At 37.3% G+C, this 14470-nt stretch overlaps 1 protein-coding gene across 1 annotated transcript in view; it reads left to right on the top strand.

Moving 5' to 3' along the window:
* Window positions 1-8374, top strand: part of CHRM5 (cholinergic receptor muscarinic 5) — an 83476-nt gene extending 75102 nt beyond the window's left edge. The window contains exon 2 of the mRNA XM_074289178.1: window positions 3111-8374. Coding sequence (XP_074145279.1) covers window positions 3194-4756 — 1563 coding nt within the window. The 5' untranslated portion in view covers window positions 3111-3193 and the 3' untranslated portion in view covers window positions 4757-8374. The remainder of the gene's footprint in view (window positions 1-3110) is intronic.
* The last annotated feature ends 6096 nt before the right edge of the window (window positions 8375-14470 follow it).

Raw genomic sequence — 14470 nt, 5'->3', positions numbered from 1 at the left:
TTTCAGAAAGGCCTGGAGAGACTTACATGAACTGATGCTGAGTGAAATAAGCAGGACCAGGAGATCATTATATACTTCAACAACAATACTTTATGATGATCAATTCTGATGGACTTGGCCCTCTCTAACAATGAGATGAACCAAATCAGTTCCATTTGTTCAATAATGAAGAGAACCAGCTATACCCAGTGAAAGAACACTGGGAAATGAGTGTGAACCACTACACAGCACTTCCACTTCTTCTGTTTTTGTTCACTTGCATTTTTCATTTCCTTCTCAGGTTAATTTTACCTTATTTCTAAGTCCGATTCTTCTTGTGCAGCAAAATAACTGTATGGACATGTATGCATATATTGTATTTAACATATACTTTAACATATTTAACATGTATTGGTCTATCTGCCATCTGGGGGAGGAGTTGGGGGGAAGGTTGGAACAGAAGGTTTCACAAGGGTCAATGCTGAAAAATTACCCATGCATATATCTTGTAAATAAAAAGCTATAATAACAACAACAACAACAAAAAAGAAATATGGGTCTTCCTGATTCCAGGTCCAGCACTCTATCCATTATACCATCTATGACGAAAATCAGGAGACTTGGATTCTAGTTCCATGTCTGCTATTGACTATATATACTTAGGAAAGTCATTTTATTTTTCTCTTGGTCTCAGTTTCCTTATCTGTAAAATGAGAAATTGGAATAGATAACTTCTGAACTCCCTTCCATCTCTAAACCTTTGATCATATAAATCTATGATTTCTAGGATTGCTTTCAGTTATAATAATCTATAATTATATATGCAATTGTGTGTATATAAATATATATATGGAACATGCATACACATAAGAGCTATGAATTGATCTAGCTGTTTTGAGAAATAATTTGAAATTATGTAAAATAAATCTCTGAATAGTTCATCTTTTAATCCAGCAATCTCACTACATATATAACCTCAGGGGGCCAAAATATTTTTACCAGCATTTATTAACAAAAACAAAATAAGAAACCACCTTGAATCAAAGTGGGGGCCCAATGATAGGAGACAAGTTAAACTAATTACAGTATATGAATGTTATAATTTATTGGTAGCAAAAAAAAAAAAAATCAGAGAAAAGGAAGACTGATAGTGGCTGGAGTTATAAAGGAAGACCTTATAGAGGAGGCAAGATTAGATATGCTTCTCAAAGTTGAGCATGAGAATGAAGGTGTAGGAACAGTAATAAGCATGATAAATATTCATACAATAATGGGGAGTAGGGCCAGATTAAAGCAGAGGTTTTGCAAAATTTGCAAATCTTTGTAGAAATTACAAAAAGACCGATTTGGATTTAATGTCAAGGAAAACTTCTTAACAGTGAAAACTATTCAAAAGTGGAATGGGCTATCTCCAAAGGTATGAAATTCATTCCTGGGAAGTCTTTAAGCAGAGCCAAGGTGACCATTTGTCAGCTCATGATTTTTCTTGTATGGATTGGACTACATGGTTGCTGAATTAGTTTTTTAATCTCAAATTCAATAATTCTGAGATAAATTTGATTAGAAAGGGGATTGGATAGGGAGATTGGATAGACACCTTATCATGTAGAAGAGTAAAATATTTTTGAGTAGGGATATGACATGAATATTGTGTTCTAGGGAGTTCAAGCTGACAACTGTGAGTAAAATAGCTTCCGGGAAAGAGAACCAGAAATCAGGTGAACAACTAGGTCCTATTGCAGTAATCATTAAATGAAGTGAGTAGAACCAAGAGACCATTGCACATAGCAACAAGATTATATGATAATGAATTCTGATGGGCATGAGTTGTTTCAATAGTGAGATGATTCACACCAGTTCCAATGAGCTGGTGATGGAGAGCATCATCTGTACTTTAGAGAGAAGAATTTGGGAACTGAGTGTGGATCACAGCATGGTATTTTCATTTTTTTTTTGTTGCTTGCTTATATTTTGTTTTCGTTCTCATTTTTTAATTTTTTGATCTGATTTTTCTTGTGCACCATGAGGTTATGGAAATATGTATACAAAAAAATTTGGAATACAAGGTTTTGCAAAGGCGAATGTTGAAAATTATGTATATGTTTTGAAAATATAAAACTTTAATTAAAAAAAAAGAAATCCATTCCTTTGAAAAAGTCTCATACTGAAATGCAAATATCCCCTGACAAGAGTTAAATCATGGAGCAAGATGGGCACTTGGAAAGTGGAGGGGTTAGAGAGGACAGCTTAGAGAAGAGGGTAGATGGCAAAGTGCCAAAGAAAAACTTCATTTCTACCATAATTTTGTTTAGAATTTAATCTTCTAGGCATTTTGTCCAAACTTGAAAAGGAATGACTCTTGCCCTTGAAGACTATATGATCTGATGAAGTTCTCTCCTTTTCTCCTTCACTTTCCTCCTCATTTCTCTTTTCTCCTGCTCCTTTGCCTTTTTTTCTTATTTTTCTTCACTTCCTGCTGATACCACTTATGGGCAACAATCCATTCCTGACTACAGTGCTTAGGCACTCTAGGAAGAATGAGGATATGAAACTTTTTTTTCCCCCCAAGGCAATTAGGGTAAAGTGACTTGCCCAGAGTCACTCAACCAGGAAGTGTTAAGTGTTTGAGATCATATTTGAACTCAGGTCCTCCTGACTTCAGAGTTGATGCTCTATCGACTACACCAATTAGCTGCCCCTGAAACTTTTAATATCTAAGCTTTTAAAACTCTAGAAACTTGGTCACAAAATAAAAAATAAATAAATAAAACAAAATTGAGAATTGCAAAAACTTGGTGTTGATGAATAAATGAAGCTAATGATATTCCCCCCCTTTCCCTCTCTCCTTCCCTCCCTCTCTGTCTCTATCTTTCTATCTGTCTCTGTGTGTGTTTCTTGTCTGTCTCTGTCTCGCTCTGTGTTTCTGTCTTTCTCTTTCTCTTTGTTTGTCTGTCTGTCTCTGTCTCTGTCTCTGTCTCGCTCTGTGTCTCTGTCTTTCTCTTTATCTGTCTGTCTGTCTCTGTCTCTGTGTGTGTGTGTCTGTATCTCTCTATCTCTCTGATTCTCTCTCTCTCTTTTTCTCTCTCTCTCTCCCTCTTTCTACCCAACTCCCTCCTTTACTCCCTGCCCAGGTCATATCTGAGAAACTGAGAATGAATGACACATGGAAGTCACCTATCAAGAACCTCAGAACCTGATATAAATTCCAATCAGAATGGAAGAGGATCCTTACCCCAATGAAACCATTGCCAACAGCACTCCAGTAAGTCACCAGCCTCTGTCAAGACATAGTTTATGGGAAGTCATCACCATAGCAACGGTGACAGCCATAGTGAGCTTGGGTACCATTGTAGGCAACATTTTGGTCATGCTGTCTTTCAAAGTCAATAGCCAGCTCAAGACGGTCAACAATTATTACCTGCTCAGCTTGGCCTTTGCTGACTTGATCATTGGGATCTTCTCTATGAACCTCTATACCACCTATATCCTCATGGGGCGCTGGGCTCTGGGAAGCCTGGCCTGTGACCTGTGGCTTGCCCTGGACTATGTGGCCAGCAATGCTTCAGTCATGAACCTACTGGTGATCAGTTTTGACCGCTACTTCTCGATTACCAGGCCTCTGACCTACAGGGCCAAGCGCACCCCCAAGCGGGCAGGGATCATGATTGGACTGGCCTGGTTGATCTCCTTCATCCTGTGGGCGCCAGCTATCCTCTGCTGGCAGTATTTGGTTGGGGAAAGAACCGTCCCCCCTGGGGAGTGCCAAATCCAGTTCCTCTCGGAACCCACTATCACCTTTGGCACTGCCATCGCTGCCTTCTATATCCCGGTGTCTGTCATGACCATACTCTACTGCCGCATCTACCGGGAAACAGAGAAGCGCACCAAGGATCTAGCCGAGCTCCAGGGCTCTGTTTCTGTGGCTGAATTTGAAAGCAACAAGTCTCCACCCAAAACCCTGCTTAAGTCCTGCTTCAGCTGCCAGCAGCTGACCATGACCAAGAAGGAAAGATGCCCAGCTTCCTGGTCGTCCTCAAGCAGGAGCACTTCGGCCGCGGGAAGGCCTTCTCAGCCCGCCAGTGCCAACGGTGACTGGGCCAGAGAGGAGCAGCTCACCACTTGTAGCAGTTATGCCTCCTCAGAAGATGAAGATAAGCCTGTAGCTGAGCCAGGCTCCCCAGGGGCCTACAGGAGCCAGCACAAAAAAAGCCCGGAGGAGGAATTCAGTGCTGAAGATACCAAGAAAGCTTTTGTGAGAGAAAATCCCGTGAATGATAACTACGAGACAAAAAAGTATGTCTCATCCCCAACCCCCATCCGGGGCCCCAAGAATCAAAAATGTGTGGCGTATAAATTCCGGTTGATAGTAAAGGCTGATGGGAGCCAGGAGACCCATAATGGTTGTCATAAGGTGAAAATTATGCCTTGTTCAGTCCCTGTATCCAAGGAACCTTCCACAAAAGGCATGGATTCCAGTCTCAGCAGCCAAATGACCAAGAGGAAGAGGATGGTCCTGGTGAAGGAGAGGAAAGCAGCCCAGACACTGAGTGCCATCCTGCTGGCTTTCATCATCACATGGACTCCCTATAACATCATGGTGCTGGTGTCTACCTTCTGTAGCAAGTGTATCCCTGTCACCCTGTGGCACCTGGGCTACTGGCTGTGCTATGTGAACAGCACTGTCAACCCCATCTGCTATGCCCTCTGTAATAAAACTTTCAGAAAGACCTTTAAGATGCTGCTCCTCTGCCGGTGGAAGAAAAAGAAAGGTGGATGAGAAGCTCTACTAGCAAGGGAACAGCAAACTGCCATGAAGTGGCAGCTCCCCTCATGGCAGCTATTGCAGGCAGGGCTTTGTAGAATGGGTGGGCCTGCAGCATTTGCTTTCTTTCACTTCAAAAATACAACTGTCACTTTACGTTCCTGAGAACTAACTAAAAGAGAAGAAAGGCCCCAGAGACATCGGCCTTGACACTGGAATGCCAGCAGCTGCAAGAACTCTCTATGGATCACTTTTTGGTCATAGTGAAGTCTGGCCAAGGCATTTAGGCCACTGTCAGATGGACCATTGATGTGAATAGTCATTTGGAAGAGAAGAAACCTCTTGTGATATGTTTTGAGGGGTACCCATTAAGCCAAAATGACTATCTGCTGCAGCAAAAGGAATCAGATGGAAATTATCTACCTTTGGACCATTCCGTAGGGTTATGTGCAATGTGTATACATCATGAGTACCTCATATCTGAAAACCTGATGAAGTAGAAGTCAGGGTCTTTATAAACAGGAGTGGGGTTTAACTTCCTGATAAGAATGTATTTATTTATTTATTTATGCATCAATCAATGAGTATTCATAGTGTACCCACAATGTGCCTGGCACTGTGCTATTTCTTCATGTTCTTATCTTCCAAATGAAACTTTACATCTCCTTTCCATGATACACACTAATCTCTTTGGGTCCACCAAACAGGTCCTCAATTGTTCATAACTGGCTTTAAAAAAAAAATCTGAATTCTACATCTGACAAGAACCTCCAACTAAGTAATTACCATTCCAAGAAAAAGGCCTATTCTTTGGTACTAACAAGTCCCCTAATTACCCATCCCACTTTTTTTTTATTGCTTGATGAAGAAACATGTTGTGGTAGATGGCCTTGGAGTGAGGAAGACCTGAGTTTGAATCCTGTCCTTAATACTTATTAGTTGGGGCAGCTAGGTGGTGCAATGGATAGAGCATCAGCCCTGAAATCAGAAGGACCTGAGTTCAAATCTGATCTCACACATTTAACATTTCCTGGCTGTATAACCCTAGGCAAGTCATTTAACCCTAATTGCCTCAGCAAAAAAAAAAAAAATACTTATTAATTTACTAATAAGTTGGAAAAATCACCAGACCTTCCCAAGCCTCAGTTTCCCTATCTATAAAATAAGAATATCTCAATACCTACCTCACAGAGATTTTGTGAAGCTCAAGAGATTATATATATATGAAGTGCTTTGCAAATTTTAAAGAGCTGTACAAACGCCAACTATTTTTAAACATCCTTTGCCCTTAGAAATTTATTTCATCTCCCCCCCAAAAAACTGGTACCCTTTTGCTACATTTTAAGAGCATTTGTTCTTATTCTTCTCTTAGTGAAGATGCAGAATAGCTATAAAATATCCCTTTGTTAAGTACAAACTATTCCTAGTTTTCCTCTCAACTTTCTCTTCTTCAGACTTAAGAATCCCAATTTTTTTTAGCCTTTCTTCATAAATAAATCGTGCTTTCCCTCTTCCCCACCGAGAATCCTAGACAAAATTGTGGAGTAAAAATTTATTTTCAGGGCCCCCATTAATGGAGTCTTTTGGTTTCATTTTATAAGGGGAATACTACTTTCCTCTTAAAGCAGTCATAAACTAAATCACATCAAGATGCTGCCAATCAGTCGATAAACATTTGGTAAGTGCTTACTATGCACCAGAAATAATCTCTAATGCTAATCTCTGGAGATACTAACTCCTCTCCCCCCAAAAGGGCAAAAGACAGTTTCTGTTCTCAAGGTGCAGATAACTTTAAGTGTTAGATTTCCTTTCTTTATAGACAAGAAGAGGACAAATTTCTCTAAAATAAAAAAATAAAATAAAATAATGGTGGAATTTTAGTATATGAATAACAGTTATTTGGAGATGAGCTAGATTCTTACTGGTATCCCTCAAGTTACACCCCATAGGTGACCAGTGAACTTCCCTTAGGCATAATAATAATACTGACCCTCACTGTCCATGTTTATGTCTTAAATTAAGAAATACCTAAGCAGCTAGAGATGAGGACCCCATGTAATTTGTCTTTAGTGGTTAAAGATAAAAAAATTCACCCTTTAAACTTAAGTGTGATGACATGTTAACAACAACAAAAAAAGAATATGCACATTTCAACGAAAATTTTCAAGGTTATTAAAATCAAACTAAAACTATTTTTAAATCATATCCAGCTTAACACCAAGAACAATAGCTCCTCTCATTTCTAGTATGATTTAAAGTTTGCAAAGAGTTTTCCTCACAATAATCTTGTGAGGCACATAGTGCATGTATCACTATTCCCATTTTACAACGAGAAAGCTAAGACTAAGTTTAAATGATAAGTCCCATATCTAGAATAACCCACTTTCTGAAAAATCACAAGAACTACCTGCTACTACTTATACTAATAAGTGTCAAAAGTGAGATTCAAACCCAGGCCTTTTTTTTTTCCCATGAAAATTCTTCCCATTATACAATGCTAGTCTTTTTTACATCAATTCTGTTAACAATTATACAAAGAACAGTATTAAAGAAAAAAGCTGACTGAGATAGTAGGGATGATAGACCAAATATTAAAAGATTATTAAAGTAACAACAAGTTAATTAATGAAGGAATAAAGGGAAAAAAGAAAATAATGCTAATTCACACCTCTCATAAGTTTAGCTAGAGTGATGTCTTTGAGTGCCTGAATTCACCTAGGAGGCGAACCTAGTACTGAGATGCTGAAAGCATAAAGACAAACTACTTACTTCATATATTTTACCTGACTGTGTCATTTCTTTTGTATGTATTTCATCGGATTAAGGAGTTAATTCTTAGCAAGAGTCCTACACTCTCCGCTTTGGCTTTTTATGGCATCTGTGTCTCTGGGACTTTCCCAATAGCTCTCATGAAAAGGCAGCAAGCCTACACTTGCTGACTTACATGAACAAAATAAAATATCAAAAAGTGATCAATAAGGGGAAAACTGACTTTCTTGATGCATGTGCCCTATTAAGTCATTAGAACAAATAATCTTCCTCTACCACATTAAAGCAACATCCTGGAATGGGAAGGAGATTGGATTTAGAGCTTAAATGTTACAAACCCCAAACTCCCAGTCTGTATGTAGTTAATGCAAAAGATGTACCACTTCCTCTAGTCCTTTGATAAAAGTTGTTTCGTTGCTAATGCTTTTGGCTTCTGTTTTTATGTGGGTTGCAGGTATGGTAGATTATTGCTTGGAGAAGTTTTTTTTTTTTTTTTTTTTTTTTTTAGGAGGGCATAATTTTGGTCAGTGTTTGATTGAACAAGTATTTTTGTAAGCATCCTTGGCCTCTGTGCTCTATTCTTCATTGTAATTTTCTTGTAAAGGACATGCTGGTATTTGGTTCAGTGTAACTATGAAGTCTGTATTTAAATCTCTGCTGCTAAAGATCTGGAATTTAGCTTACCAGATCTCAGGGATTCACTGTAAATAACTGGAATTATAACAAAGAAATGTGAGTTGTTTGTTTTTTAACTGCTTTTTACACTGTATCATTATGTTTGCTCTGGAGAAGAAAAAAAGAAGAAATTCAAACAAATGCATAGTAGTTGATTGCACTCAAAAATAAAAAGTGTCCATGAGCTTGCTTGAGAGATCATTTACTAGTGATTCAACCTATTCAGGCAGGCAGGTGGTTTTGAAGACAAGGTTAACTTGAAAGCTAACCCTGGCCCTGAGATGTATGGTACACCTTCTTCTTCACTATAAAATCCCTTCCACCCATGACCACATAATAACCAGCAATTTTTGTGCCTGAAGCAAGTATCATAAAATGCAGCACCTTGGAAGATAAACACGAGGTATGGGGGAAGAGGTTAGGTTGAAAAAGATCTTAGCTACAGTCATCAGAAGGAGAGAGAACACTTAAGGGAACTACAAGTTTTCTGTACTTCTGAATGCCTGCAAATATTGTCAGAACCCTCTAAATGTTGATACCTTGGATAAAGTCCTCCTTACCCTACCTTAGTTATCTGAATACTCACTGCAGATCCAGGATAATGTATTTGTGTGCCCTATGGAAAATCTGAGAGTTATATCTCCTTTATATTATTGACCACAAAAGCCTTTGAGCCTTTATTTGAATTCATACAGCTAAATGCCAACATGCATTGGAGAATATAATTTTCATATTATAAGTAATATGCATTTATAAAAAGTCAGATGAAAACATACCCCTTGTTTCACATTATTCCATGTGACAATCTAGGCAACTGTCTGCCTTTAAAAATTACAAATTCAGGAAGAAGAAGAAGAAGAAGAAGAAGAAGAAGAAGAAGAAGAAGAAGAAGAAGAAGAAGAAGAAGAAGAAGAAGAAGAAGAAGAAGAAGAAGAAGAAGAAGAAGAAGAAGAAGAAGAAGAAGAAGAAGAAGAAGAAGAAGAAGAAGAAGAAGAAGAAGAAGAAGAAGAAGAAGAAGAAGAAGAAGAAGAAGAAGGAGAAGAAGGAGAAGAAGGAGAAGAAGGAGAAGAAGGAGAAGAAGGAGAAGAAGGAGAAGAAGGAGAAGAAGAAGAAGAAGAAGAAGAAGAAGAAGAAGAAGAAGAAGAAGGAGAAGAAGGAGAAGAAGGAGAAGAAGAAGAAGAAGAAGAAGAAGAAGAAGAAGAAGAAGAAGAAGAAGAAGAAGAAAGAAGAAGAAGGAGAGAGAGAGAGAAAGAAAGAAAGAAAGAAAGAAAGAAAGAAAGAAAGAAAGAAAGAAAGAAAGAAAGAAAGAAAGAAAGAAAGAAAGAAAGAAAGAAAGAAAGAAAGAAAGAAAGAAAGAAAGAAAGAAAGAAAGAAAGAAAGAAAGAAATTATACCTTCCTGACTAGAAGTCTAACCACTGGGCTGGGTAGCATGCTCCCTTAGTCTCAATGTTATCATCTACTAAACAAGGTGGTCTCACAGAGCTAACTCCATTCTTAGAAAATTCTTCATTTCCTTCTGTTTTGCAAAGTTAAAAATCAAAAGGAGGATATAGATACCCTGTTTTCTCAAACATATTTAAATCATTTCAGTACACATTTATAAATCACTTACTGTGTGCAAGGCACTAGACAAACGAGTGGGAACACCCAAATAAAAATGGAACAATCTAATGTTTTAATAGGAAAACTTAAAATATCTGGTATATGAAGTTACAAAATTAACCTAATCTTCTATTCCTCCTTTTGTGCCTCAAGAACTTAATACTGAAATAAGAAATTCCTTTTCCACTAACTGCATCTACCAGTCAGTTCTCATTCTTGAACCATCAAGTGAGATATACAGAGCTTAAAAAAAGAAAGAAAGAAAGAAAAGAAAAGAAAAGAAAAGAAAAGAAAAGAAAAGAAAAGAAAAGAAAAGAAAAGAAAAGAAAAGAAAAGAAAAGAAAAGAAAAGAAAAGAAAAGAAAAGAAAAGAAAAGAAAAGAAAAGAAAAGAAAAGAAAAGAAAAGAAAAGAAAAGAAAAGAAAAGAAAAGAAAAGAAAAGAAACCTGAAACACATCCTCCAAAGTTTGGACCCAGCATCAATCAGTCATAAACCAGACTAACTGCTGGGTATGCAAAAGACTGTCCCCTGCCCTTAAGGAGTTTACAAGATGTTGTTTATCCTTCCTTTCTCAAATTAGAACAATGATATCAGAAAGAAGTCTTGACTTGCAAGGGAATTGGATTATGTGAGGGAAAGCTGTGCAGTCATTAACTTTACTCTGCCCTCCATCTAAAGGGGCAGAACCACACTTTAAGATGAATATATTTGTATAAAAAATTATACAAAGCAAAAGAGAAAAAAAAAAAAAGAGAATCGTGTTAGTCTATCAAAAAGGGAGACCTCCCTCTGGAAAGGGCTGTTGATAGACTAAGAACTGTACCTTTCCCAAAGCCTCCTTCCTTGAGATCTCATCTATAAAACTTACAGTGATAGAAGCCCTGAGTCATTAGTAATCATTTATTTTGGCACCATTATGCACATTTTAACTCCAGGCTCAGAATACAAGTGCACAAATAAATCCTTGACCCACTAAGCTCATATTCTGAGATGGATGTGTGCATAAAGTAATGAAGACAAAGCTAAGTGGTTGAGCCATTCCAGAAGAATGTCAGTGGGAAAAAAAGACCTGCCCTTTCCAACACTCCCATTAAAACCAACAAGGACAAAACGATGCTAGAGATGGCATGTTTTATACACTAGAAGGTCTGTCCTTACTGGAAGCATGATCCTATAATCAAAACTATAAAAAAAAAAATTGAAAATAGACTGAATCCTACTGAATGGAGTTAACTATTAATCAAATACTTTTGCATGAGTGAATTGTAGCACCACATTATCCCAAAATTACCTTTTTGTAGCTCAAGTTTGCTTCTGAGAAAATTGTACCACCAGCCACTGTAGGAAATGCCTTTGAGTTACAGTTTAGGTAGATTCTACATGGAGAGATCATTGTCTTTATTTTTGGTAGTGATGTTCTGACCAGATAAGCAATAAGATTATAAAACAACTAAGTGGTGCAGGAGATAGAATATTAGTCTTGGAGTGAGCAAAACCTGAGTTCAAATCCTGTCTAGGACACCTGCTAAATGTGTGAGGTTAAGCAAGATATTTAACCTTTCTCAGTCTCAATTTCACCATTCATCAAATGGTAATAATAATACCTCACAGGGTTATTCTCAGTATCGAACAAGATAATATGTAAAACATTTTGCAAACTTAAAGCAACATAAAAATATTTGCTTCTATCATATGATTGTGCAATCTAATGGATAGATCCTGGAATCAGGAAGGACTGAGTTCAAAAACAGCCTCAGGGGGCAGTTGATAGAGCACCAGCCCTGAATTCAGGAGTTCAAATCTAGTCTCAGACACTTAACGCTTCCTAGCTGTGTGACCCTGGGCAAGTCACTTAACCCCAGCCTCAGGGGAAAAAAAAAAAAAGAAGAAGCTTTGACCCAGCCCATACTTCTCTTTCAGGCAAGAAAATCTCTTACATATCCTTGATATTAAACACAGGTAGAGAAAATTAGAAGAGTCCCAGGGTAACATATAATTACAAGGGCTTCAAATACTAGAAGATTCCTAGACCTCATAGGAAATGCTATACTCACTCTAGGGACAACAACTCCTATTTTCCAAACACCGGCACACACATTAAGAGAGAGTACAACTATAAAATGACAACTTCCCTTCCTCCAGAATCCCCTTTTTATCATGTACAATTCCCTTTTACCATATGTATGAAGAATCATACTCAGTTTTCTATATAATCAATAAAATGTGAGTATCAGCTATATTAAAAGACATGTGATTCAAAATGAGAGAGCTAATAATCCCACTATTTTCTGCTCCAGTCAGACCACATCTAGAACATTGCATTAAGTAATGTGAATCATACTTTAAGATGAATGTCAACAAATCAGAGAATGTCCAGAAGAAGACAAATAGAAGGAGGCAACTTGAAACCATATGAAAAGCAATCAAAAGAACTTGAAATGTTTAGCCTACAAAAGATTTAGCAGGGAGACAAAAGCTACCTCCAAGTACCTGACAACCTGTGGAAAAAGGAGAAGACTTATTCAATGTGACACTAGGTGGCAGGATTAGTCCCCATGGGTGGTAATTACAGGGAAGAAAATTTATATTCAATAGAAATAACTTCCTAATTTGAGTTGTCCAAAAAATTAAATAGCTTGCTTTGTTACATAGTTAAATAGTGAGTTTTCTACCAGTAAAGTGGAATAACTACTATTTATTAGAAACTGAACCGGGGAGATTTCTACAAAGGATAAGTATAAATATCTCTAAGTCTCTTCTAATTCAAGATTCTGTGATAATAATAACTGGAATTTTAAGGTTTGCAAAGCACTTTACGTACATTAATTCATTTGGTCCTCACAACAGCCTTGAAAGAGAGATACTACTATGCCTGTTTTTTAGTTAAGGAAACAAAAGCTCAAGGATTTGCCTATGTTCACACCACTAGTAAGTATTGGAGATGAGATTCAAATCCAGGTCTTCTGACTTTGGATCCAGTGCACTTTTTACTGTGTGCCTTTCCTACCTCCAAAACTCTTGGAAAGTCTTTTTTTTTTTTTTAATTATTATAGCTTTTTATTTACAAAACATATACATGGGTAATTTTTTTCAACATTGACCTTTACAAAACCTGTTCTAAATTTTCCCCTTCTTCCTCCCATGTTAAAATATATTGCAAAGTCTTTAGACTTTCAGAATGTAAATAGAGAATAAATGAGCCCACTCCAAATCTGTCTGCCTTATTAGGACATCCAAGAGAGCCTCATGAATTTCAGCCCCACCACCATCACCAGAAGCAGCTCCAAAAATTAATGTATTACCTTTAGTCAGGAGATCATGAGCCTAGGACACACAAGACATCAATTAAACTAAATGAGAGGCAAAGAAAACACAGGTTACCTCACTGGTTCAAATGAATTGTGGGGGATCTGAAAACAAAATCATGTGACTAGCTGAATAAACTGAAAAAAAACTACAAGAATTTTATTTCCCACCTCAAGCATATGTGACTTCAATTTTGTCCTAAAGGAGCAAAGCAACAAACAAGCAGAAAAGCTAATAGCCATATCCATTATATTCATTCATTCTTTCAGAAAGCATTTAACTTTCTGTATGTCCAAGAGAGAATAGAATTCCTTCATTCATTTAACAAGATTATGAATTTAGACCTAGCCAGAACTTTAGTTCAATAAAGTCAATAAATATTTATTTATGTTCCAAATATTGTGTTAATCACCGGAGACACAAATATGAAAAATATAGTTCCTGACCTCAAGGAGCTTATAATCTAGTGAGGAAAGACAACACACAAAAGGATATTGACAGGTGGTGAGGGAAGGGACCCAATGTGGGGGTACAATGCAGTCAGTCCAAAGGAAGGAGTGAAGAAATGGCTAGCTTCCATTTAAATAGAGGCTCTGGGATGAATTCTTTACTCCACCCTTTAGCCCTCCAGCCAGAGGATCAAAGTACTAAGACTGAAATAATTTCACAAAATGATGGGTTTCTTGGTTAAGAGGTTTCCTGAGGCCATAAAGAGTGCAACTGGTATCACCTCATCTAATTTCCTCATTTTACACATCAGAGAGTTTAGTGTCTTGACAAGCTCACACAAGTAATAAGGTTCTTTGACTCCAGACCAAGGGCTTTTCAGTACTGAAATACTAAAAAAAAAAAAAAAAAAAAAAATTAAAAAAAAATTTCTTGAGCCTTTTGTGACACTGGCAAAGTACAGTCCAAATGCAGGATCAGAGTTAAAGGCATCCCTTTCCTGAGAGCTCTTGGCAGCTTCTAGAAGGACAAAGTGGGATGTGTCATCCTCATGGCATCCATGGCACTGCCCAAGGTAAGGAAAAAAACCAGAAGATACTAAACTTAAACACCCTGACCACTGGGTTTTTCAGAGTTCCAAACAGAAAAACTAATAATCTAAGAGAAAGAGAAAGAAGTGGGATATTTCAGAATGTCTCTAGTCCCTCTCTCCTCATTCCTGATATGCTTATGGACCAGAGACTCAGCTTTAAAGAAAAAAAAAAAAAATCCTGCTTCCCAGAGCACATCATACTCAGCTATTGTTTTTTTTTGTTTGTTTGTTTTTTAATAGCAGGCCTCAGAAAGGATTTCATATATATCATATTAGTAATAAAATTAAAACCCTCTATCATAAGCTTCCTTCTTCTTTCCTAGTCTATTCCTCAAAA

The sequence above is a fragment of the Sminthopsis crassicaudata genome, chromosome 2 (assembly GCF_048593235.1).
Source record: "Sminthopsis crassicaudata isolate SCR6 chromosome 2, ASM4859323v1, whole genome shotgun sequence".
Classification (NCBI taxonomy): domain Eukaryota; kingdom Metazoa; phylum Chordata; class Mammalia; order Dasyuromorphia; family Dasyuridae; genus Sminthopsis; species Sminthopsis crassicaudata.
This window is presented reverse-complemented; position numbering and strand designations above follow the sequence as displayed.